Here is a 27,925-nt window from a genome sequence, read left to right on the forward strand (position 1 = left end):
AAAGGCTTTGCTGAGCATATGCAATACCCTAGGCCTCTTCCAAATAATCATGCCAGTGACATTTTTATCATTGTTATTACTGCTGCCATTTTCATTACATTGCATTTTGGGCTGTTTTTGTAATTAATAATAAAACATCCTGGAACTATGAAATGAAGGTCAGGCTTTATTATTTTTAATCAATGAATTAAAAAATTGTCTTTGGCCAAGGACTAAATCCAAGATTCTATAACCATCAGTAACACTGATGTGGCAGATGTGCTCCAAAGAAATGTCTGCAGTTGCTAGTAGGATCCCATTTAAAAAAAAAAATCAAAAATCCAGATTTTTTAAAATAAAATGTAATGTCAAACCGGGCCTCAGGCACAATCCAGCCATTCAGTTTCACTGTACGCCATGCATTGTCAAAAGAACTGCAGTGGTTGGAGCATCAGAAAGAAATGCTCCGTGGCTTTTCAGAGTTATTCAAATAGCTCATATAAGACTTTCAATGCATATTGCGATACATGACAATGATACAGTCTTGCACATGCCAGTGGCGCTTTTGCACTGTTAGCTAGAGGACATGGAACTCCATCTGCCACAGTGACTGGTGGCAGTCCCCTGTAAATATGAGACTATAAAATAAGAATGCAAGAATAGCTCTTCAGCAGCAGACGAAATGCCTACACTGAATTTAGATTGTTCAGTACCAATGTGAGGCAGATCACTATTGCTTCCATTATTGCTTTATTTACAAGGGAAACTGAGGCTTAAAAGATTTTCCTAATGCTAGGCACAAAAAGAATGGCTTTACCAAAAAAACTTTTTCTGGAGGGAAAGGGGAGGTCACCTTATTATTAACTCATTCTTCTATAAGACTATCATATTTGACTCTAAGCCATTAGGCAACTGTGTGAAATCTTGGTGATAAAGTATGGGAGAAATTTTTAAAGGTGTTTTTTCCCCCTCCACACACACACTAATGTTCTCTATGTATCATATAGGAACAACATCCTAGTGCACTAAAATGGATCTGAGCGTTTGGATTTTCGGCTCAAATGAAACTCAGAAGAGGTGGTGAAGTTTGATCTGTTCTTCAGCTAGAGGTGAGACTTTGATGTAAAGAGTCATGCAACTGTATTACATAGAAAGTCACTCCCTTAATAGCGAAGATTGTGTAGTCTCCTAGATTTTCAAAGTTTAAATGGAGAAGCAGACACAGTTTGTACCATCCTGTCCTGTTTATGAAGCACAAAGAGCAACTACAAATTTCAAATCCTTAAGATTTGAGGCTACTTTATTGAAAAATGAAGAGTTTTCAACAAGTGAAAAAGAGACAAGTGTCACCTTATCTCTGTGGACATTACAGAAATATTACACACTTTAAGTTACCTCCTAAAAGTCGTTTCATGAAGACAATGTATTAGACATGGCCCCAGTACAATCTATTGTATACTTAGGGTCATATTCAATGAGGTCCTACTCAGAGTAGACCCTTTGAAATTAATAGACCTAAGTTAGTAATGTCCATTAACTTCAACGGGTCAACAATGAGAAACATTAGCACTGAATACCACCCAAAATATACACAAAACCATGCTCCTGCTTCCATTATTACCATTTTCAATATAAATCATTTTTTCTTCTAGCCTGTTTATATTTCATTCAATCGCAAGGGGTTCAAGCTGGTTTCTAATCATATAGCACTCCAAATTTGAAGCATTAATAAATAATAAGGGAAGACTCACAGCCATAAATGTTGAAACATGAACTGCCCTATATAATTTATAGAAGATTCTGGTTAGAAACTACTTCATTTTCAAAAGTCATAAAGGCTCAAGATTTTCCTGGGAGAGAATTCCGTAAGTGTGATCCAATATAGTTTCAGTCAATACAATAAAATACTGGAAAAGTAATGACTAGGGTTCATTATAAAGCAATAGTGGCATTTTTTTTATCTCTGCATTACAAGACAGACAATGCACAGGCCATTATGAGCAGAAGAAATGCCAGATTAAGAGTTCATATTTTCCTAGTGGCACATTGATTATTTAATTTCTATACTGCTCAATATATTTTAAATACTTCTAAGCAATGTACAAAAAACTAAGGCAACAACAGACAATATTATAAAAATACAGCTCCATATAAAAATGTTACATTAATACAAAGTTACTCACATATATAAATGAATTTCAGTTCATTTTCCTTTGAACACACTCTTCCCTCTCAACCTCAGGCTTCTCACTCAGAATCAAACAAACCTTCAGCTCACCCACAAAAGTCTCACAACAAGAGGAGTTCATGGAAACAGCCTAGTCTCTCCCTCTAGACTTGCTCTTTATGGACAGGTACTTCCTCAGGCTGCCTACAGCTGTGTCCTATTCAGCTACACTCACACAGGTGCAGCAGGTTTGCTGAGTTTCCCAGGAGGTGCAAAGGATGGGGAGTGACTTCCCTCCACTCACAGCCCTTTCTGTCCTATCATCCTCCTCATCCACCAGCTGGAATCTGCTAGAAGCTTCTCCTATACAATTTTATTAAAATGGCAACCACCATTTGTTACTAAATCCATTCCTAGATGCATCCACTACTTAAGTCCACAGCATGTGTCTCACCAACAGAAAAAGAGCCATATATTCCATTTGGGGTAACAGCTATTATCTAGAAGTACAGGAAAATGTTAAATTATCAAAGGCATGAATTTCCTTAAGCGAGAAGAAGCCTCTTTTTAAACCAGCCCTAAGTTCGCAAAATGTACTAGCTAATACACATTTCTACTTGCCAACTTCTCTGTGCTCACATCTGTTAATACTGGTGGTTAATAGCCTTAAAGTCTTCTCTATTAAGATTCCTGGAGGCTCTTCTTACTTGCCAGAGGTGGCCGGCCAAGGCATGTAGGCTCCTCTGGGCATCTCCTTACCAAGGATGCAAGAGAACTGAGGTACGTCTCAGATCAGAGACAGCCAACACTGTCCCCTCCAGATGTTGTTGGACTACAACTTCCATCATCAAGCTGACTGGGGCTGATGGGAGTTGGGAATCTAAATCTGGAGACTACCATGTTGGCTCCTTCTGCTTTACACATTTAGACGGATGTAAGTCCCCCTGAACTCAGTCAGGTATACTTCTCAGTAGGCATTTGTAGGGTTGTACTGTTAAAAGAGTAAACCAGGTGGCTCAATTATGCATGCTTTTTTGGTGTTACAACAGATTGTATAATGCTGATAATGCATGGAAATTATTTCAGAACAACTAAAGCTGATTAAAACACAGCAGCTAATTATATTTCAGCAGCTTTCCCTGTGTCTATGAAATAAAACAAAAGATGGTATTTATTCAGAATATTAATGGCAGCACTCTCTGGCAGGTAAGAGGCAAACCCTGCAGAAACAATGCAGCGCAACAAAGCATAATGCATGGGATATGAAACACAACCCAGCGCAAATGAGTGAGCAGTACTAATCCTACATTGAATAATGCTAATTGCAGGTGAAAATCTTGTTCAGAAAACCACCTTCATGATATCCTTATACATGATCTAGGAACTTGTCTGTCTTGTCTAATGACACGCACACAGCACAACTGAGCAGTCTACACAACAAACTTCCATCAAACCAGCAGTTATGTCTACCCACATGCTGCAATACATGGTGAAGATCTGATTTGGACAAATTTCAAATCCCAAATAGAAATGACTTGAAAGGATTCTGGGCTCGCCAGAGCTGAAATGGAACTCTGTAAGATGGCTTGAGTTGAAGCAGGCAGTGGCGTAGCGTGGGGGGTGCAGGGGGGGCCAGCCGCACCTGGCACAACATCTGGGGGGGCGCGCTCGCACTCCCAGCTCTCTGCCCCTACCTGGCTCACTCACTCTCTCTCACTGCAGTGCTGGCTGTGCGAATCCGATCCGAGCCGCTGGGTCGCCGCCCACTGTGGAGGGGGTGGGTGCCAGGCGTGCGGTGCGGAGAGAGAGCGAGGGACTATCTGGGGGAGGGACAGTGCAGCGGCCACCCAGCGCAGCGCTGAGAGCGGGAGAGAATCACACCAGACCAGACCAGGCAGCAGCAAGAAGAAGCTGGCAGCGGCGGCAGGTTAGGGGTTAGGGGGCGCAAATTACATGCCTTGCCCCGGGTTAGGGGGTGCAAATTACTTGCCTTGCCCCGGGTGCTGACAACCCACGCTACGCCGCTGGAAGCAGGGACTCACCTTGGCAATCCAGCCATGAAAAGAATAAGAAGAAGCTATATCCATGTGCTGAAAGTGAAAGGTAATACAGTGGTACCTCGGGTACATATGCTTCAGGTTACATACGCTTCAGGTTACAGACTCCACTAACCCAGAAATAGTACCTCAGGTTAAGAACTTTGCTTCAGGATGAGAACAGAAATTGTGCTCCAGCGGCGCGGCAGCAGCAGGAGGTCCCATTAGCTAAAGTGGTGCTTCAGGTTAAGAACAGTTTCAGGTTAAGTACGGACCTCTGGAACAAATTAAGTACTTAACCCGAGGTACCACTGTAGTATCTCTAAGCCTGCCATAATGTCAGGGTGGAAAGATGAGGAAAGAGAGAAGAAACATCATGGTCAGAGTGAGGAAAGGGTGCAGAGGGCCACCTCCATTGTTACTTACAGGCCAAGCTTGTAATCAGATGGAATTATTGCAACTATAAATTTAACCCCTTCATATTCTGCACCTCCAATTTTTGTTAAAAGTCTGTGTCTGTTTTTCTGTGATATGGCATGTTTCAATAGGCAATATGGATATTTTTTGACCAATAGTATATAGAAAATTATTCTAATCCTAAAATTTGCAGAAAAGCCACTGCACCCATCCAGTTGAAATTTAGCAGGATACTCCAGTTCTGTGAAAAAGTATGGAAGAAATTATTGCATTCTGTGTGTGCAACTGTTCAGCATTTCACTTTGGCCAACTGTAGGTCTTATCCAGGTTTAACTAAGACATCTGCCAGTTTCACCATGATCATCCCTGCTTGATAACCACCACAAATATGCAACATGCCATCCCATTCAATCTGGTATGTGTATGGCAGACCAAGATTAAATGTCCATGCAGTACACAAAGAAAGCATTAGCCTTCTGACTCTGAAGGGGGGAAAGCAACTTGAAAGGAAATTACTGTATATGCTGTTGTACATTTCGTATGAACATTCTGAATGCTACATCATCTGCGGCATGGAAAACTTTTACTAATAATTTCAGAATAATTTTGTGCATTGTTTTGCACAAACGTGGATTTTATGTATGGAAAATGTGGGTTTTATGTGTGGAAACTGTTGCCCTTGTGACATTTCACTGATATACTGTTTGTGAAGTGTTTTACAACATGCCAAGTGGAAATTATTTTATCTCACATGCATATAGCTATATTGCTCATTTTGACCATAGATGGGTACAAAGATAAGTAATACATAAAGATTTCAAATTCTAACTGCTAGGTGTTGTCTTGTTTTTTAATGCAGCCAGCAGAGGAAAAGATCCTGCAGTTTAAACGTGAAAGGCAAAGCTAACTTGGCGCTTTCATTCCAATGAACATAGTAGTTTATTATTTTAGGCACAGACCCTGGCCGAGACCACAATGACTCCACGGCTCGTGAGCAAATAAAAGAGGACAAATTGAATGTGATAGCATGGAGAGAGAAAGAAAAAGTGAACAAAGAGCAGGATGCCAATTTGTGGTTTGATAGAAGAACTGACTACAAAATGGGCCAGGAAGCAGGACTTCTGAGCGTGAACATGATTGAACTCTTTCCTCAGAAGGGGCTGTTTATTCTCTCGAAAATTAGCAAAACACTATGTGGCTGCAAATGAATGGTCCACCACTGAATCTGTGTGACCCGGAGCCTTTCATTCAGTTGTGTCACACAATAGGCGACAGAATTTCTCACTCTTGGAAGGCAAGTATAGAAGAGAAAGGAAGTCGTAACCTTGGAACATTCTCCAAATATGAATGGGCTTCTCTTCAGATAACCGGCCTCTTAAACATGGCTTAACTATAAATGGAAAATAAATCTGCAATCCCAGTACACCTTCCATAAGGAGTGACTCTACTGATAAACCAAGGAAATGTTTTTGTGAGCTTCTCCACAAGGAATTTCTAGAGCATTTTCTCCTGCCCAATAAAATACTGGAAATGGCACAGCCAGAAAACACTTGCAAATAAAATGGAATAAATTATACACCATAAATAACCAGGTAGATAGATTTGACATCCTCATCATCAAAAAAACATTTTATACAGACACGATCAAGGATCTAAATGAGTAAGGTATCTAGAAATGTGTTTACACTAAAGTCATTGATATAAATTTCATATTGCAGGCATTCATATTGTCTAGATTAAAAATCCATTCAACATGGTTAAGAATTCAGGCTGGGTTTTCACTGGTTTATTGCATGTAACTGAAAGAGTGGAGTTATGTGTTATGCATTATCACTTGGCATTAAATTGTGCAGCCTCACACTTGTCCTGTAAAATACAGTTGTACCTCAGAGGTTGAACAGAATCCATTCTGGAAGTCTGTTAGACTTCCAAAACTTTCAGGAACCAAGGCGTGGCTTGTGATTGGCTATAGGAGTTTCCTGCACTCAATCGGAAGCCATGTCGGGCGTTCGGCTTCCGAAAAACTGGAACACTCACTTCCGGATTTGTGGCGTTCAGGAGCTGATTTGTTTGACAACTAAGCTGAATCCTAGGAGCTTGTCACATTGGGTTATAATAATTCTTTTTTTTTCCCTTCAATTAAAGCAAGATGGCATATTGGAAAGCCCTGCTGGGGAAGTGTTCGCACAGGACAAAGATCCAAGGACTTCATGGGCAGGATAAAATGCAAAAGCTGATTTTGGCCTATTCTTATTTTCATGTAGATTAGGTTTAGCATTCAGCTTCATTCTTTTTTCTCTCATCTGAATCTCAAAGCAGAAATTACAATTAAATACTCAGTACACCAGCTTAGTTCAAAACAGGCATAACTCCTTTGAGTTGCTTTTACTTATCCCTTTTTCTGGCTTTTTGCTGCAAAATCAGAGGCTAAGTCTTTGAATGGGTCTCTAACACTGTGCTGCTCTCACCTTGTATTTAAATGCATGCAATGATTCTTTCATGGTTTTGAAGCAGTGTCTCTTGCTCCCTGGGTACATTTATTTATTTTAGGAAGAAATATAGTCCCCCCCCCCCGCTTTAGCAACTGTGCACAGCATGATTTCAGGGTTGTTGTTTTTTTGTTCTCTTAATCAAAATTATCACTTAATTCATTTGATTGTTGCACAGTTCTCATATATTCCCCCCCCCCCTCAAGCTTTTCAGGGCATCATTGAAAATCTGCTCATTCCAAGTTCATAGGCACATATAACAAAAGCAAGGAACAAAAATATGAAAACAGCAAAATAATCATGTTTTCTATCCCACCCCCACCCCCCACCCCCCGGAATCTGAATGACTACCTACTCCAGCCAGGAAACATAAGGTTATATTTAGTCCACCAGACATCTTGGATCTACGCAGTGGTGGAGCTTCATGCTCCAGCACAGGGGGGCGGAGAGCAGGCAGGAGTGGGGCTGGCGTGGCCCCAGGGGCGTGGCGCGCTGCCCACAGGGGCGTGGTGCACATCCTGGGGGCATGGCATACTGCCTGCGGGGGCATGGCACCCAGCACGGGGGGGGGGGAGCCGCGATGGCACCCCACCAGGATCGCGCTGCTGGGGGCAGTGAGCTCCCCCCACACTCCTCTTCCTCTGCCAGTGAATCTACGTCACGAATCAATTTTGGTATTTGATTCCAGCATTTAAAACAGAGAAACCTTGACTGATACAGCATCAGTAATCTTGAATTACACCAAATGAAGAGCCATAATAGCCACCATATCCCAACATTATCAGATTTACAGTGGTTGGTTTTTTGTTTCTTTTAAATGGTTTATTCTACTTCCAATCACTAGTATCAGAATCTCCTGCATTTTGTGTAAAAGAATAAAATGTGTTAATTGAACTTGGGTTCTTTGCATCTGGCAAGCCAACACAATGTATCAACAGCACCAGTATTGCTGGGAAATGTCAGAAATGCTACTAATACAACTGCTAATAGCAGAGCAAACAAAAAAACTGAAAAGCAATTGGTGAGATATAGCACACTGAGAGTAACTTTGCAGACATACAGGAGAAGAAGATATTAAAGACAAATAGACACAAGACTTTAAACAGGGACATCACTCTTTGCTATGGCGTTTTCACCACTTGTGACAAAACATTTCAGTGGTTCTGAGATGGACTCCTTTATTATTATGTCAAGAGTCCTCTTGTCAAGCACTTTCTCTTAGGCTGGAATGTCACCCGCAAAATTCTGCTGGTGCTAGAAAGTGTTTTCAGCTATACATAAATTAAGGGCAGGGTTGAATGTTGGTGTGTCCATATAGGGTAGTAGCTATGTATAATAAAAATCAACTGAACAAGTTAGTTCTGATTAAACTACCGTATTTTTCGCCCTATAGGACGCACCTAGGGGGTTTTTTTTGGGGGGGGAATAAAGGAAAAAAGTTATCCCCCCCCCAGCCGCGGCTTCAGCGCGCCCCGCGCTCCGGGCAGCAGGCTGCTATCCGCAGCATAGGGAGCCCTGCGGGAACTCCCGCGGGCTCTGCAGGCTTGCTGATAGCTTCCTGAAGCCTGGAGAGCAAGAGGGGTCGGTGCGCACTGACCCCTCTCGCTCTCCAAGCTTCAGTGAAAGCCTGCATTCGCCCCATAGGACGCACACAGATTTCCCCTTCATTTTTGGAGGGGAAAAAGTGCGTCCTATAGGGTGAAAAATACGGTAATTCCTTGGTTTCAATGGGACAGTTGTGACTAGTTTAGTTGAATTGAGGGCCAAGGTCTTGATTACTCCGAACACTGCACATCTTAAATCATTTATATCAACATATTATATCAGACAGAAATCAAAGTCCATCCTGAGCACCTTCTGGCTATAGCAGAAAAATTAAGTCCTTGTTAAACTTAAAATAGTCCATATATTACTATGTGGACATTATTATTGATGTTATTATTGTGCGGATAATATCATTCTCTCCTGCCAACCTAGCAATTCGAAAGCACGTCAAAGTGCAAGTAGATAAATAGGTAAGGTAAACGGGAAGTTAAACAGCGTTTCCGGGCGCTGCTCTGGTTTGCCAGAAGTGGCTTAGTCATGCTGGCCACATGACCCGGAAGCTGTACGCCGGCTCCCTCGGCCAATAAAGCGAGATGAGCACCACAACCCCAGAGTCGGTCACGACAGGACCTAATGGACAGGGGTCACTTTACCTAATATCATGCTAGGTATACGCCTATGATTTTTGCTCACTCTAAAAGCCTGATTCGAATCTAGCTCTGGCAGCAAAAAAAGCTCACCTTGAATTAACCGTAGAGAACAGAATAGATGCCTAGCAGTTAAGGCAAACACTTTCATGGATAGGACTTGCATGATATGGTTGTACACGAGTTGAGAAATATTAACCCTAGATGAGTTTTGGGTCTCAACAGATTGAGACACCCAAGTTAAGCCAGTTAAAAATGTCCTGCATCATACTCCATTCATTCATGTACCTCTTTCCTGGCAATATTTTCTTCCTATAAAAACCCCTGTTTCCTGAGGGCATTTATTACATTACACTTCAGAATTTTTCATACATTGGGGGTGGGATCCTTTAATAATCATCTAGCCTCTTCTTGCTCTAGATACCATCAGCAATACTTTTAGTCTGACAACCATGAAAATACAAATTATTTTCATTCCTCCCCCCCCCCCCAATTTTAATGCTGTTGACCTTCCAGTCCAAACACACTAAGAAAGGAAATGAGAGATATCTTCAGAACTTTAATAAAATGTAAGGCATAACGTGAAATAACATTTAAGGATTTTTTTATTGTTGGCTGCTTTGAGGGTATTTTTTGGGTAGCAAGGCAGCCTGTATATTTCAACATACTGATATTTACAAAAATTGCAAAGCTGAATTCTGCAGGTGCCGACAGTTTAAGATGCTGAAGATTTTCAAAGAATCTTGAAAAAAATATATCCACGGGATTCCCCACCCCCCAGAACAGACACCCCCTATCTTGCATCCATTTCTTAGTTCTTAGGGCTTTCCCCTCCAAGCTGAGCCTGCAACATAGCAAGAATCACCTGAAATCTGACTTGTGCAGGTTTATATGGTGCCAAATTTGTGAGGCTGGCAGGTGCTGCATGCAGTGGTTGGCACTGTCCCACTGCTCCTGAGGCAAGATGCTACCATCCTACCAAAATGTTCACCATTAAAAATGCATGGCTATATTATCTTGATATTTGCTGCCAGCTAAATTGGTGGAAAAGCTTGTGACGGTTTCAGAAGTCAATTTATCACATGAAAAACTTGCTGTAACAGAAATTAGGTCATAACAGCAACATTGGCTTCAAAACTGGGTCAGCCATTAAGAGAAACTTTATGACTGTGCACAACTGAAAGATCTAATCAATGGATTATGACTAATATACCATGTTTATTGCTCTTATTTCTATGTGCGTATTGCCTTGCATTGCCCTTTTACACATGGCAAAATATGAAATTAAAATTAAAGGATTACAGTGGTACCTCGGGTTAAGAACTCAATTCATTCTGGAGGTCTGTTCTTAACCTGAAACCGTTCTTAACCTGAGGTACCACTTTAGCTAATGGGGCCTCCCACCACCGCCGCACCGCCAGCGCGCGATTTCTGTTCTCATCCTGAAGCAAAGTTCTTAACCCAAGGTACTATTTCTGGGTTAGTGGAGTCTGTAACATGAAGCGTCTGTAACCTGAGGTACCGCTGTATAACTGGCTACTGCAGATATGGGACTCCTGCAGTAGTAGTAGTAGTAGTAATAAATTATTTGTACCCCACCCATCTGATTGGGTTGCTCCAGCAACTCTGGGCGACTTCTAGGCTTTTGCTAACTAAAACATCTGGGGGGCACCAAGTTGGGGGATGCTGTCCTAGCCAAAAAACACAAAAAAGTATCAACACTACTTCAACCAGCAAAATGTCATCCTGAGTTCTGCTCCCTGATCATGCTAGTGTGTGACAGAATGCTTTGAACAGGCATAAATTAACTGGAGGCACTATATTATGAAATCATTATTCCGTGGTACCTACCTATCATTGGGGCATATTGCAGCCTCTTGAAAATCACAGAAAACTTGTGCCACCCAACAGAATTTAATCAGTCCATGAGAGATTCATAACAAATCTGTCAGCTTCTGAGATGTCATGGAACTATCTGTTCCTTCTTGCTGCAGCAGAGTATCATATAAAACATCAGGAAATATTTTATATTATTAACAGGATGCCATGTTCGCAAGCTTCACAGAGCATTGGCTACATGGAACTTTGGCCCAAGTTAGCATTATGCCTCTTGTGTCCTCATGTGGGAGTTTGTTGCCATTTTTTTTAAAAAATATATCCATACTGGTTGTAGCGTTAATGTTTTTGATTTATTTATTTTTACTGGAGTCCACATTTTTACTGGTATTTTTATTTATATTCAATATATGTATTCTTAACCTCAAAATATGTCTTTATATGTATATATCAAAACATGACAAAACCATTAAATTAGGAACCAGGTTTACAGTCTTAAAATAATCCTGAAAATGTCAAAAATCTATAGGCTGTTCCCGAGTTATAAATTCTGCATATCGATCTCAGCGATATCATTTTGAGGAGACTCAAGAGGACTAATTATGCCAGCAAGTGAGCGAATAGAATAAATAGCACTTGGCATATTTGCTTGGGATATACATATTACACACTTTAAATGTCAGAATAATAAGGAAAGGAAATGTTTGTTTTTTTAAAAACCCTTCTATCCTGATTGGCCAAACTTTACCCTGCTTGACATACCCTCATAAGTTAAATGTACCCACATATTTGACCCGTTCCACTTCTGGGAGATTGCTAAAAAAACAAATACTGAAGAATTTTTGGTATATTGCAAGTCCTTGTACGTATCAGAAACTAATGATTTTGGGGGGTTTTAAGACAGCTATATTTTCACTCAATAATCTTGAGGTAAGAAAGACGGTTCTGTCCTGCACAGCTGTCAAATACTGTCATACCTCGGGTTGAAGTTGCTTCAGGTTGAGCGCTTTCGGGTTGCGCTCTGCGGTGACCCGGAAGCAATGACACCACGCGCATGCACAGAAGCGGCAAATTGTGACCCACACATACGCAGACACGGGTTGCGTTCGCTTCAGGATGCGAACGGGGTTCTGGAACGGATCCCAATCGTATCCAGAGGTACTACTGTAGGTAGCTGGCTTTCAGGGGAGCCAGGAGCTGCTGGAAGATCAGAGGGAAGACTCCCCTCTCACTGGGCTACTCACAGACTATTTAAGGAAGCCCCGCTCCTTGAGCCCACCATGGGACTTATCCACCCATCCACCATTTATTTCGTAAGTCCTTGGTTTTGATGTGGTTATCGTCTGGTTCTGCTTCACCCCCTATTCTTTCTTTTGTTGTTGTTCCATGCAGTCACTTTGCTGCAAACATCAGTCAGTTGCTCTGTGATGGGGCTGGGAAGGGTATGGAGGGTATTACAAATCTAAGACGTGTGGGATGTGAAACTTATAGCAGTCAAGTACAACATTCCTACAGTGGACATGTTAGGGGATATTTTTGTACCACTCAGGAGAAAACTTCCTGTTTCCTCTGAGCTGGGACAGACTTCCACTGCATGTGACTTGATGTGGGTGTGGCCTGTTGTTGGTAGAGGAGCACATGGCCTCCATGTTCTGCTTTCTGTGTTCTCCATTTTTGTTTTCCTATGTGTTAACAGAAGTGACTGCTCAGTCGCGGTCACTTGGGACCTTATGGGACAGTTCATGTAGATCCGGCATAGGCAACCTCGGCCCTCCAGATGTTTTGGGACTACAATTCCCATCATCCCTGACCACTAGTCCTGTTAGCTAGGGAACATGGGAGTTGTAGTCCCAAAACATCTGGAGGGCTGAGGTTGCCTATGCCTGATGTAGATATATAGTTATGTAACCTAAGCCTGCCTTCAGGGATCTATCTGTGAACCTGAATGAATGTGTGAGTAAACTGTTGTTGTTGTTGTTGTTTAGTCGTTTAGTCATGTCCGACTCTTCGTGACCCCATGGACCAGAGCACGCCAGGCACTTCTGTCTTCCACTGCCTCCCACAGTTTGGTCAAACTCATGCTGGTAGCTCCAAGAACACTATCCAACCATCTTGTCCTCTGTTGTCCCCTTCTCCTTGTGCCCTCCATCTTTCCCAACATCAGGGTCTTTTCCAGGGAGTCTTCTCTTCTCATGAGGTGGCCAAAGTATTGGAGCCTCAGCTTCACAATCTGTCCTTCCAGTGAGCACTCAGGGCTGATTTCCTTCAGAATGGAGAGGTTTGATCTTCTTGCAGTCCATGGGACTCTCAAGAGTCTCCTCCAGCACCATCATTCAAAAGCATCAATTCTTCGGCGATCAGCCTTCTTTATGGTCCAGCTCTCACTTCCATACATCACTAGTGAGTAAACTACTTTTATATTAAATTTAATCAGATTCTCATGTCTGTTCTTTTTAAGGGAGGGATTAGAAGGGATCTTACCAGGAATCTTAAGTCGTGAGGCTCAGACAAGCCAGCAACAAGATAACCGCTGTGTAATTTTAAAAGAACTCTGCTAGGATATGGAACTTGCTAGCGCAAGTTAGGAATGGTATCATTAATTAAAATATCCTCTCCTGCCTCCCTAATCATCCTCACAAGATGGAATCCAAAAATCCATGCATGCATTTTGGACATACTTCCCCCTCCTCAAAACACAGCCCTCCTCCCACAAATAGCAAAAAGAATTACAAACAGTAAAATTAAATCATCCCACGTTAGTAAGAGGGACAGTATATTTTCTTTCTCCAGTGTTTTAGAGGATTAAAGTGTTAAGTGGAGTGAAACCTCACCAACAATTGTTCTAATTCTTAGTGACAGTATTTGCCTTGAGTGACACTTTCCATCAGAAAGTGCAAGTACATCAAGCACACCCATCAAGACTTCAAGTACAAAGACAGATAAAATATTAATTAAAATGTATATTTTTTCATGAATATTACATTTGCAGTACATGAAAGTACGCTATAAATGCAAAGGAAAAAATTGCAGGCATGATTTCTGACAGTAACCCAAATACATTATTTTAAGCTCTAATTATGGAGCAGTTCCTTTAAAACCATCCATCTAAAGTCAGGCCTGCCAATGCCAATTTTTAGAGAATTTGCTGGTTTAGGGCTACACATTGATTTTTTTATTGTGATAAATTAAAATCCAATATTAGCCAACAAGATACAAAGCGCACAAAAATCAACATTTGTCTCTTTTAAATTAGGTCAGACGTATGTGCATGAGTAACGCAGACAAATGAGAGAAATCAGACATGGGCATTTTGTGAAATAAGTAATAATTTGGCAAATGATGACATGACAATGAACTTATCCAAACTGGGGCAGTGGAGCAGAGCCAGAGGACAGGAGGATTATAGTCCACACAGGGATGCAGCAACTATCCATGATTTTCAGTTCCAGCAATGAAATTATTTGTTTTATGATGTGAAGTACACTAAATAGTCAGAAGCTGCTGTAAATCCATGTGTGGTTGCCCCATGTAGAGAATCAATGAACTGCAGGTGGCAACATCCTCAGTGAAGAACCTTCCTGATTGACCACCAAGGCTGATCACTGGATCCTTCTAGGCAGAAAGGAGTAGGAAGAACTAGCCTTTATCCAGCTGATCCTTGCTTGAGAAACAAGGTCTTCCTGAATCCTAAGTTATTATTTGGGCCAGCTTCCAATTTGACCTCAAGAATTCACTTGCTCTTTGGTTTGAACTCTTGGCTTGCCCCTTGGTCCTGTTCTTGACCCCTGTTCTGTCTTGGGGCTCATAGTTCCTGACTCACCTCAGACTGCTTTCCATGGCCCAATCTCAATGTGAATATTGCAACTGTAGCAACCACAGCTAATTAACTACTTTCTCTTCTTTATTGTGCACTGTGGAATATCTGGCAGGATGAGGAAAAGTCAGAATCAGCAGAATAAAGTGATTGTAGGAAGAAGGGCCTGTAACTGGGATTTCTCCTCATTTTATGACATCGACAGTAGCAGGTTCTCAAATGAGAACTAGAATGAGAGCACACCAATTGCAGGCCTATATCCTGTAGTGCATGGTGTGTGGTGCCACAACTCACTGATCTCCGGTCAGTCACACTGTTGTTGCTTACTGGGCGATATAGCAGGGTGGGAGAGATGGTGGTGCAGTGCAAACACGCCAACAGAACTAATCCTGCTGGTGCTTTTGCCACTTCCCCTCTACCTCCCGGTCAGCAGCAGCAGTGTGACCAACTGGAAATGTCACACTGTGTCACACTATCCACTACTGGAATGACAACAGCAGACTTCACTCTCTTACAGCTTTAGAAATTATATTATCATTCTGGCCAGTGAAGCTAAAAATCCTCTTTTTCAGGTGCTAGCATCTTTGTGGATGCTTCCTCTGACTCATACTCATTTTTTTCTCATTCTAGAAGTCTGGGGAAGACAATTTCCCTATGGACACAGGAACTGCTGTAACTTGGAAATGTCCTAGTAAATCCCAGATACTGCCATAATGCCTCACAGATTTCACATCCCACTTCAGATACACTGGAAAGGATGAGCTTGGCGGACAAGTTCATGAAACATTGGCAACTCTTCCTTGGCATCACTTGTAAATTACAGGAAGCAGAAAGCAACACTTGCATAAGGTTATAAGCTTAGATAATCTAACAGTGCATCATACTTTGAATATATAGTACCCAGTACTATCCCAATAACTCTTCATAATTGACACTGCATTATTTACTTGTAAGTTTAATGATCTTGGTTATCCAATAACATAATATTAATTAGGAAAGCTAATTCTATCTGCCATCAGTCTGGTTTTATTTCTAGCATCATGCTAAATAGTTAATTTATATAAAAATTTAATTGAGATCCTTTTTAAAATTCAAGAGAGGGCATAAGCCACGGTGAAGATAATTATAGTTAAGATAAAAGCTGTTTTTCAGTGTGTTCTGATTTTATTTTTAATGTTTGACTTAAGCCCCTGTTAATCCAAAATAAAATTGTTTAAGTGATGGAAATATAATGATTTGACTATGAGATAATTTCAAGCCATTCTTTAGCCTCTGTGTTATGAGATTTTAATATAACAACAACAACAACAACCAGCCACTACCCTTTTAGTACATACTTTCAGCACTTTACATATGGACACAAAACCCTCCTCTCTCCCCTCCCCCATAACAGAGACCAGGAGTGCCAGCTTGGTCCCGCGACCATGGGTGCCTGGAGCCCTGGCACTGAAATTTGTGGGTGACCAGCCTCTTCATGAGGAATTTTGTGGGTGCTCAGACACCCAAGGCCTCAGGGAGTTGGCACCTATGACAGAGACAGTTTAGGCTTCCTTGCAGCCACAATCTGAATAACAATAATACACATGATAATTGCATCCCCGCAATTAAGATCATGTGTAGTTTGACACAAAATACCAGTTCAAATGTTTGTCTTTCACATGGAAATGGACAGAAATGAGACCTTAATATGTCCTACATCACCTTATGTATTCTATCACAAAAGCCCCTGGCCCTGGTTTTAACAACTTCAAGGTATGTGGATAAAATCATATCAGACATAGAAGTAGCTTCATTGAGTTACTGTGTCAAACAAACAAACAAAACAATAACTACGCCTTAGTTATCGAAGGCTGTTGCTTTGATCTGCAGCAGGTGTCAGAAAACTTTTTTAGCAGGGGAGCAGTCCACTGTCCCTCAGACTTTGTGTGGGGGCCGGACTATATTTTTTTTGGGGGGGGGAATGCCCCATAAATAACTCAGAGATGCATTTTAAATAAAAACACACAGTCTACTCATATAAAAACACCAGGCAGGCCCCACAATTAACCCAGAGATGCATTTTAAATAAAAGGGCACATTCTACTCATGTAACAACACACTCATTCCTGGAGCATCCGTGGGCCGGATTTAGAAGGCGATTGGGCCAGATCCGCCCCCCCCGGGCCTTAGTTTGCCTATCCATGATCTACAATAAGCAATTTATGAAGCATTTCATCTGTTTTGTGTGACTTTATATTGGTCAAAAATTACTGCCCAGCGACAGGAAGCTTTCAAGGATACAAGTACCAAGAGATTCAATTGTGTTGTCTGGTGTTATTATTTTACTTACGCCTGTCTTCTCATCAAAGATTTTGATTCCTCCAAATGAGATAGTTAAAAATATTTTCTGTTTGTGTTCCCCTTTTGAACGAGTTGCAGCAACAATTCCCTGTTGGGAGAAAACAGAATGGTTCTGATTTAAAATAATTTGACATTTTGTCTCTGCCCATTGTCTGCAGACGTTAGTGAGCAGTGGCAGTGCGTTATTCCTTAAAGAACTGAACACTTTCAACTTTCCATTGGTTTGGGACAATATATTCTCTTTTATCGATACTTGTTATTAAGTAAGGCCCACTGAATTAATTGGTACTGACTTCTGTATAAATGTACTGAGGACTATGTTGGACACTGGCTTCCATAGGCAGATCCACTTTACATATCAATTTTCAAAACACCCTCCTGCTATGAACTGTGTTATTCATTTTTCATCTGAAACCATGTAGTTTTGCCACAATCAAAATCTTACTGTACTGATAATTTCCCTCTTCTTTTTTCTGCTGCCTTGGAACACAGTAGGAATGTTTTATTTCTAGGTAGGTGAAACTGATGAAATTTCCATTTTGGGAAGTAGGTTGAAAATTCTTAGTGTCCACATTCTTTGCCTCTTTCTTTTCTGATTTGAGTTCCCATCCCCCCCCCCGCCTTTACACAAATATTAGCTTTCTTTTTCTTTTTAATATCTAGATTCATAAAGAATTATATAATCACAGAAGCAGAACAACCAGAGGACTAGTGCACTTTTTCCTCAACAAATAAGGCCTCTGACTGATCATACAAAAAGCCAAAATATGGTGTTTTATTTTTGTTGCATTAATTAGAACCCCTTAGACAAACCACACCCACAGTCTTTCTCTTTGCCACATTAGGAAATGCATTTATTATTTAGAATATAACACTGTTGCTAGAAGCAGCTGTATAACTTCTGTTCCAATTCATTATTTTTAAAGCTAGTGTAAATAGTATCATCAATACTCTTTCCAATAGCGATTTCTGGTACTGAGTATGAACAGGATTGTAGCCAAAATGGGATCTCTAAGAAACAACATGGCAGTAGCAGATGGAATCCTGAATAGAGAACAGTAACTTCTGCAAGCATTTGTTGCAGGTCTCATTTGTGGCAAAAAAACATCATCAGACTGTACAACTTTGGGCTAAACATGGGGAAAATAACATGCTTTAACACTACCTTGTGTAAATGAACAAAAACATATATGAAAAAAGGTATCCAGAAGAAAGATTGTAGCCCAGCTTTCTTGCAGACATGCTAGTTTTCTATACAGATGGATTTATTTTTTCTCTTGAGGACACATTCAAGCATGTGGCATCACAATCTCTAATCTTGGGCAGTACAGTTTACAAAGTATCCCCACCTAATCTGCTGTATGCATACAATCCATTAGTCTTAATGCCCTACTTCAGCATCTATCAAATTTAAAATGTTACAGATCCCCTTTTATGGTATCTAGTTATGGTGGAGCATTATGCTTAATTGTATAACACTGTTCTTGCAACAGTCAAACTTGTGACACCACTGATGAGCTAGTGTGGTGTGATGAGTGGTTGTGTGCGGTAGGGTGGCGACTGGGAAGAAGTCTCAGAAACTGGGATATCTAAGGTGAGTGAAGGAAGGAAGAAGAAGAGGCATTAAACTGAGATAAGAATAGGTAGAAACTTGGAGAAAATAAAAGGAAAGGAACTGCAGATATCGAGTACAAAATTTACTAATACTATTACAATGCTTTGCTTCCACATATAGTCATTCCATATGTCATTATTGTTTGTTTCTGTTTAATAAATTAGATTTACTACTTAGAAGTCCTTGCATGGATATTCTAGAGGTGGAAGCTGTATTTTCTACATATATTGTACTTGGTGCCATGGAAACGAATATATATTTGGAGTATCTACTTTCAGTAATGTTTTGTAATGTGAAACTGACAAAAGCATGCTATTTGGATGCACACTTAAAAAAAAATTCATCTATATTTCTAGTGTCTATTCACAGCAGTAATATTTTCAGACTCTGGTATGTGGTGCTTACAAATTACTAATCCCAGAACTGAAAGCAGCTCTCCAGCACACAACCCTAAATCAGGCTGTTTGCACATCCATTCAGTTGTGCTAACTACCCTGAGACATTCAATCAGTCCTGTGTTATTTTCAAGCTCAAGGCAACAAGAGTAATGTATACTCTCCGATCAGTGTTAGAGACCAAGATATGAAAGCTAGGAGCTAAATGGTGCCTTAAACCTAGGTTATGGACACAACAACAGAATGTCCAGGCATACTTTTTTTATAACAAGAACACAGTGCTGAAAATAAATGAACTGCAGCTAAAGTATGATGTTCATTTTTCACCCACTGAGTACAGAAATTCTGCATTCCAAATTATTATAACATGACAATGCTAGTTTATTTTTTGTTGGGGCAGTGATTTTTGCTTTCTGGAGATTTATCGTGAGACATCACAAATATTCCTATAATAATATGCAACCACTACTCATGTTTTTGAACTGTTCTGTACACACAAGTTAACATTCACTGCATCCCTATGAATTTTAAATTTAAATCTTTATTGTGGTCCAAAGACCCATCAAAAATTTCAGAACAAAATACGATTAAGACAGCCAACTACAAAAGAGAAAGGAACTGGGGCGATCATTTTGTTTTGTCACAAGCATTATGATCCTTGTTTCTTTTAACTTCCAAGAGAAACTTTGCCACGGCCAGTGTAATATCATTAGATCTGACAAGCAAAAGATATTTAATATGGGAGGCTTCAGATTTTCCCAGATTTTGCCAGTAGGTGTTTGATCAGTTGGTCCCTTGCTTGCTCGTACTGTCCACAATGCAATAAAATATGTTTCATGCAATCAACGTCCTGAGAACATAAACAAAGCCTATTCTGATAAGGGATGCCTATCAGTCTACCATTTAGCACTTCCAATGGAAATACATTTAGTCTGGCTTTGGTAAATAAACACCGATAGGTTGGTACAGACAGGTTCCTAAGATATGAGGGTATCTGAAAGTCGTACCCATATCGGATTCCTGCTGCTACCAGGCCACAAATTACTTGAGATCGAGATCGCAGGTCGCTATGTGAAATGTCCCAAAGCCTTTGCTTCGGGGATTCAAGGGTGGTGTCATAGCCCCGTTGATACAAGAGGGCATCCCTATCAAATGATGCAAGCTTATGGAAGGAATCTGGCACAAATGGTGACTTGTCGCAGAGTCCAAATGCAAGTGGCCAGGTTCTGTGCCCTTCATGTAGGCCATTAAATAAGGATGCATTTAGTAGAAACAAATTAATATGCTGCAGGTAAATTTTCAGCAGAAGGACATGAATATTTAAAAAGAAATAAATAAAATCATCCCAGTACATGGTAAAAACCAATAGAGCAGGAGCAAACAGCAATCTGAATTTGTGACACCACCTGTTTCTTTTGGTTCTAGTAACCTCTCAACATTACACAGGCAAGTCTCTCAATTATGCTAACAGGAATCAAACATTTTGGAGGAGAGATGAAAATTGAGACCCTCTGGGATGGAGACAAAAGGGCCAGCCTAGCCTTGTTAACAGCCAGAAGCTCCCAAACCACTTGTTGGCAGATGGAACCAAGGAATGAATGAGAAAGAAACTACAGACAGTTTAATCTTATGCATGTGCCATGGTACATGCTGCTTAGACACAAAAAGAGCCAGCTTTTCAAATTGGGTTCTTCCTTAATTACCAAGTACTTAAAATCCCTTTCCAACTTCTTCTTTTTTTAAAGAATCGGACAAAAATATTGTAGCAGCACAAGATGTGTGTGTAGTAAATGTCAACATATAAACTATAAATACGTACATCATATTCCACTGCACGTTTATGTTGCTTCGTTTTATGTCCCTTATCCTTACCCCATTTGCATGGACTATGTTGTTTCTCGGATCAGAGATTTTGTTGCGAATACATATAAGTTAACTGGGAACATTTGCTTCTGCACCATCTAAAACAGGGGAACCCGTGGCCCTCCAGATGTTCTGGGACACCAACTCCTGTCAATCCCAGCCAACATGACAAACAGCCTGGGATGGTGAGAACTGCAGTCCAGCAACATTAGGAAGGCTAGGGGTTTCCCATCCCTGATCTAAAATAAGAAATGACCTCCAAAAGGCATGGATCTTTGAATCCAAAATCTCTTCACGTATTTCCCTCCCCTTTAAAATGTGCTTGGTCTTCCCCGTGCCATTATCACCACAGTCAATGTGATGATGTCACTGAGGGCAAGCAAAGCGGATTTTCCTCCATTTCTTTGCATTGATACAGCCATGTGACTAAATCTGATTGGCCATGTCATGACTTTTAATAGGAAGAAGGGCTTTTAAAAAATTGACAATGAAGCAGTCTATCAGGGCTCCAAACACCAGGGAATCGGTGCAAGAACATTGTTGGAAGTGATGTTTCAGGTAGCTCTTTGACTCCTCAAATCCCCTTTTCACATAAAAATGGCTCAGTCCAAATAAGTAATACTTTGATCAATAACATTTTTTGGGGGGGGGGGAAGAGTTTCACAACACCTTTAATTTCATCATGGAATCTTGACATAACTTGTCGCCTCGTGCCGCAGAAACTTCGTCTATCCCAATGAGTTTTGCTTTGTATCGAACACCGTCGCCTTTAAACCTTTTTATTAAAGTGGCTTCGCTGCGATCCTGACCTGAAAAGAGAGAGGTGCAGTTTTGAAATGCATGTAATTTTATGAAAGCAGTAGAAAAGCTAAAGGTCTACAGGCCAGTTAGATGTGTTAATCTGTTTTGTTGTCTATATGTTTTATCAAAGTCCAAGTTTTTGAACCATTTTTATTCAGACTGTAACCGTGTGTGTGTGTGTGTGTGTGTGTTGGTAGTGTGCATTTCTACTCCTTAACTGGAATGAATTGAATTTTTAAATATTATTTTAGTGCATACCAGTCAAGTCAACTTTCAAAGCCACAATCCATCTTACAGATGTTATCTCCCAACCACCACCACTACTGAAGTGTGACCAACAGCAATCTGCTTAAACAACTTAGTTGATGGCTCCTACACACCAGAGGGCAGTGGAATAGAGGAGGGCTGATGCAGGTCCTTCAGTACGTATCCTGCTATGCGTTTCAAAAAAATGTACAAGCAAATTTACAATCACCTATGTCCTTCCACACACTTTTTGGGTGGGTTTTTTAGAACAACAACAGCAAGTTGTATGTATAGCATATCTGTCTACATGCTCTGTCAGTATGTAACTGGCATAATCGAAACAATAAATTAGAAGGCAGGAACAAACACAACAGTGAACAACTAATGGTATAAACCGGAAAGGTGAAAGTTGCTCCTCATATACAGATTCAAATTAGATTATTCTGGTTTAATTCAAATGGGGAAAATGTGGATTAACAGCTGAAAAATGCTTCAATGTGTACAAGCTCTCAGACTATCCCCAATGGAGGTCGCCAGCAAGAGCATCATTTGCCTTCCATGTGGAATGTTGCAGCTGCTACGAAATTTTCTACTATGCAACATGTTTTACAATCATTATTCCACATGCCTTCACAATTAGCCCTGCATGATAAGCTAGGATGAAAGAGAGAGAAGAACTGGCCCAACTCCAGCCATACCGGAACACTCAAGTTTGGCTGAGATTTGAACTTTTGATATCCCAGGTCAAAATCTAGCAATCAATCCACCAAGTAACATGTATGATACCTTCAACTCAAATTAACAATGCTGCCAGTTCCCCACAACTTTGAACCTCTGAGAACCACAACCTCCAACATTCCACTTTAAAAAAATAATCACATTTATTATTTTTAGAAGACATCTGAAGGCAACCCTGTATCAGGAAATATTTAATGTCTAATGTTTTACAATTCTTTTATATGTTGTAAGCCACCCAGAGTTTAATATTTGTTGTTGTTGTTGTTGTTGTTGTTGTTGTTGTTTATTGCCCTACAACCAAACGGTTCCAAGGACAGGGCTCAATAACTACAATTACAGCAACAACTTCAGCAAAGTGCAGTAAAAGTAAAACATTATGCATCATAATGACTGCTCCCTGCTTAAAACGGGGGGTGCCCTTTGCGTGGGCGCGTGCAGCCCCTAGATCTGGAGCGGCCCCAACAGCATAGGCTTGGCTTTGCCTTCCCTCAGGTGTGATACCTGGAGGTCCCCGCCTACCTCAGTCAGTTGTCCAATCCCACCTGGGGGAAGCGTTGCCAAGGAGACCAGGCCAGGTAGGGGAGGGATTACCTGCCCACACAATAGAGGGAGGATCTTACCTAGGAATCCTCACTTGGCTCCAGAGCTTCTCCCACCCTACCCACACTCAGTTAATGTCTTATTTTGCAGGTTAACTTTTCTTCACAGGTTTTGCAGGTTAACTTTTCTTCACAGGTATGCGGGCGCTGCTACGTTAAGGTCGCTGTTAAAGGGCCGGAAAGGAATTTCCCTGCATTGGCAGGTTTCGCCTTTCCCGTAGCAACACGTCACAACTTTGGCGGTATCAGGCCTTGGGCGGATTCCTTTTGTCCATCTTCCTCTTGCGGCGGCGATACCAGGGTTCCCCGTTAAAGGGGTTTTCTGAAGGGAGGCTTTGGCCGTACACCGAAAGGTCGTCATTGCTCTCTCCTGCGGCGGTGGCGTTACGGGGGCGGCCATCTCTGCTTGAACATATGTTCTCCAGAGCCGGCCCATCCCCCCCACACACACTGGATAACCCTGATGCTCCCTAGGTCCCCGGCTGGGGACCAGGGAGGGAGAACGCCCAATGCCTGAGCCAAGGTCTACCCACATTTGAAATTTAATAAAGTTGTGGCCAATTTAATCCCATAGCACGTTGTCTTGAGTCGTTATTCCACATGACGGGGGGGGGGGGACCGTGCAGGATCTGGGGACTCCGCCTGTCCACGCAAAACAATACACATCATTCTAAGAAAATTATAATAATTCCAAAATTTGTTTTTCCTCCTGTCCCATCCCCACAAATGGTTTTGAAAATAATACAATAAAAATCACTAGGACCCCTGCATGCTTTCCTCTTGGGAGATGCCAGCTTGTAAATTCTGTGGCTGATTGATTAGTTTCAAACATGTAAGGAAACTGGTGAGATGCCAACAAAACCTCACAGTTTTCCACCCACATCATCTCCTTATTACACCAAGTTCTCGTCTGAATTTCCAGACAGTATTTATCAAATGGTTGTATCCTCATGCTCTTAAACAACATTTTCTAAAAGACTAATGGCACATGGATGATGAGTCAGAAACTGTAAGTAATTTTTAAATTATGCTGGAGGGAAATGCTGAGGCAGATGTTACTACTGAGTGCTAAGAGCAATAAAGTAACATTTGCGACACTAAGCTCTGAGGGGGGAAAATCACATCTGGATGCACAACAATGCTTAACATCACCATCAGGCTATTCTACATGCCGTTCATGTGTGTAAACATTCTTGTCTCAATTATTTTGTTTTGCAGTAAATAAAATCTAATTTGCAAACTCTTTTTGTCAACAATCTTCATTATATCTAACAAGTTAGGCACTGCCACAGTCCTTTCTTCTGTGTGCTTGTGTGATATGGCACAACAGTTACTCCTCACTCACTGTTGGAACACTTAAATTCTAGCTGGCTTCCGATTATCTAGTCACTTGCGTGGTCATCACAGCACGCTCCAGATGCTGTGGACTACAACTTTCATAGTCTCTTGACCACTGTCCATGAGAGCTCTAGACCACAACATCTGGAAGGCATGATGCTGTCTACATCTAAACCAGGCAGAGCCTGGACTTCCCATACCAATAACCTGGTGATGTTCAGTTCTATTACATGAATTTCCTATATCGTTTGTGCATATTCAGCATTTATTTAAAAAACCGTATAATGAGAAATAAAGTGCTTTGATACAATTGAAAGGCTGATCAGTAAACTGCGGAGGTGGCACATATTTATAAAGTAGATGAAAATAGAATAAATGAATGCTAAAACCAAACAAATGGATTAAAAAATCCTTGAAAAGAGTGAATACAGATATAAGGGCTGCCATCTGTTTAGTTAATCATTTGCTCTGATTTTAACCCATTAGTCAACTGATTAAAATAAGCATTTCTGTGGTTCAATGTAAGTATAATTTTGATTATGCATAGTCCATGTTGTGCTTTTTATACAAGCCCTTTCCACCATCTCTGTATGGACATCCTTAGGAATATAAAGTGGAAGCAGGAAAGCATAAATGAAATAAAAGTAGCAGTGTCTGTAGGGGAAAAACCTTATTTGGGGGTTTCCCATTCTAAATTTAAGGTAATGTTAAGTGCAGTTCTGTTCATATACTATTCTCACCTCCAAAGCTCTAAATACAATGGAGTTGGGACTTTTTTGGATTTGCACACCTCTAAATTTTCGCATAAAAAAACCAGATTCTGTGTTGCAGGGTCATATTCACAGGATCTGTCCTGTGAAAGGCCTTATGTCATACCTGAGACCTGTAAGCATTCTTTATCACACGCAGGGATGTATGGAAATAGTAACATTTGAAGAGACCCCTTGCCAAGGCATATTCTCATTACACATGACAGCATTTAAAGGGAACATATTGAACAAGATCCCTGGGTGTGATTTAAAGCAGCATAAATAATGCATTTCTGAATTATAATATATTGTAATACTGCATGGGATGGTGAAAGAGTGGAAGCGTCATTAAGCTGAACAACAAATTTGGAAGGCTGCATGGAAAGCCCAGAGCAGAATTAATTGACCAGCTTTCTATTCCCTAAAGATGCGTCCAGCCTTATTCAGTTTTTCTGCCCTGTGATGTATATTCTTTTCTTGCTTCTACATATCCCTTCTTTCCTCTTCACTGTTCTCTTACTCATATAGGTAATTTACCCTTGTGGCTGTTTACCTCCAGAGGTATTTTACTGAATGATGCATATCTTTGAAAGTTTTCAGAGGAAAGTGAAATATCTTTCAAATCTCAAATTACTACTTACCCATGTAACATATGTATATTATCAGAACACAATCACAGCAATGTGCTTCTTGCTGAATCCAGGTGTCCATACCTGTGTTTCCCAACCTTGGGTCGCCAAATGTTTTTTTGAACTACAACTCCCATCATCCCTGACCACTGGTCTTTCTAGCTAGGGATGATGGGAGTTGTAGCCCAAAACCAGCTGGAGACCCAAGGTTGGGAAACACAGGTATACACTGGTACTGATGCTGTTATAAGTGACTCAGCAGATATTGCACACTGTGCTCATACAATGGCATACTTAAGCCTAGCTAATTAAAACATGCAATTGTACAGGTGTTTGCAAAGACCTTGTATCTGAAGCATTTTAAGGGGTCTTGCCACTAACATTTAATTTGTGTAAGTGCTGTTCTCCTTTAAGACATGCATGTGCCATATGGAAACATTCCTCCTCTGTGACTAGCAGTGATGTCGCTTGCTGTCGAATTAGAACATCACACCTGGTTGTCTTTATCCTTTTCAGTCAACCGATAAATCTTCAGAGCTCTTCAATGCATTTTTGAATTTGCAATTCAAGCAAAGGCAGTCCTGTTACCACTGGCTGTTTTACATAGCTCAAAAAGCTAGCAAAAACTTCCCACCCTCCCATACACAACAACGAAACAATGACATTTACACAAAACAAAAACTGAACTAAGACCATAGAACCTATTTTGGAAATTAAAGCTGGGGTCTGAATAGTTTTGAGGTTACTTATTCTCACCAACAGATCACCAGAAGTGATCATGAAAGATGTCTTATAAATCACTGATTTATATCATATTCTTGTGTGAAAGCCTCACCTTGCATTCAGGTAACAGTCCATAAACCTTTCCAGAGCTTTTAATGTATGCTAGTATTCAACAGGACTCAGGCCTGGGAACTGTCTTCCACACCAGGGCTGAGTCATGGAATATGGAAAGGAACAATAAAAGAAGCACACCTGAGTATTCAGAGTTTCTTTCTCACTGGGCAACCTGTATCCAACATATATTCAAGTTTAAGAAGCAGGGCATTCATAATAGATGGGCATAGCTTCCAGACAGGTAGATAACAAATTCTGTTCTGTCCCTGTATGGAGGGGGGGTTGCATTTGCTATCGGAGCCAGAGTGGGCCTGTTAGGTGCATTCGGGTGAATATTGGCCAACAGGGCCGTGGTATCAATGTCAGGTTCATATCCCAAAGGAGTATGCAGTGAGGGGTAAAGAGTTTTCTCAGGCCCTGCTGTGTGGTCACAGCATGTGTCTGGCAGCTGGCTCAGGAGATGGGAGTTGAAACCCTGCTAACAGTACACCTCACTTCCCACACTTCACTGATTTTTGTTAATTTGGTTGAATTATTCTGATTGCAGATCCTATAGTTGTTATAGTTTAATAAACCAGTCACCCATCTTTCTTGTCTCGAATCTTCATGGGGGTGCTGACAGATTATGAGTATTAGAGGCATGGTGTTGAACGAAAGACGTATCAACTAGAGAAACAACAACAACTGAGGCTGAGACCAAGTTCTGCGGACACAAGCTATGGAGAATGGGGGTTTTGTGGATCAGGGAGCCTAAGGCTTCAAACCAGGGAGAGCTCATTGCAAAACTGGCGAGTTAATGCCTGCTACAGCTCTACTCATAAAGGACTTTGAAAGGAATAACAGGC

The 27,925-nt window shown here is 40.9% G+C and overlaps 1 protein-coding gene across 14 annotated transcripts in view; it reads right to left on the bottom strand.

Annotated features, from left to right (window-relative positions):
* Positions 1–27,925, bottom strand: part of DAB1 (DAB adaptor protein 1) — a 573,658-nt gene that overhangs the window by 51,963 nt on the left and 493,770 nt on the right. For all 14 annotated transcript variants that reach the window (XM_083510312.1, XM_083510306.1, XM_083510307.1 and 11 more), the window contains 2 exons: positions 21,813–21,952; positions 17,260–17,358 (listed from right to left, as the gene is read on the bottom strand). In XM_083510312.1, coding sequence (XP_083366438.1) covers positions 17,260–17,358; positions 21,813–21,952 — 239 coding nt within the window. The remainder of the gene's footprint in view (positions 1–17,259; positions 17,359–21,812; positions 21,953–27,925) is intronic.

Source organism: Podarcis liolepis, assembly GCF_965112155.1.
Source record: "Podarcis liolepis genome assembly, chromosome: 6".
NCBI classification, from domain to species: domain Eukaryota; kingdom Metazoa; phylum Chordata; class Lepidosauria; order Squamata; family Lacertidae; genus Podarcis; species Podarcis liolepis.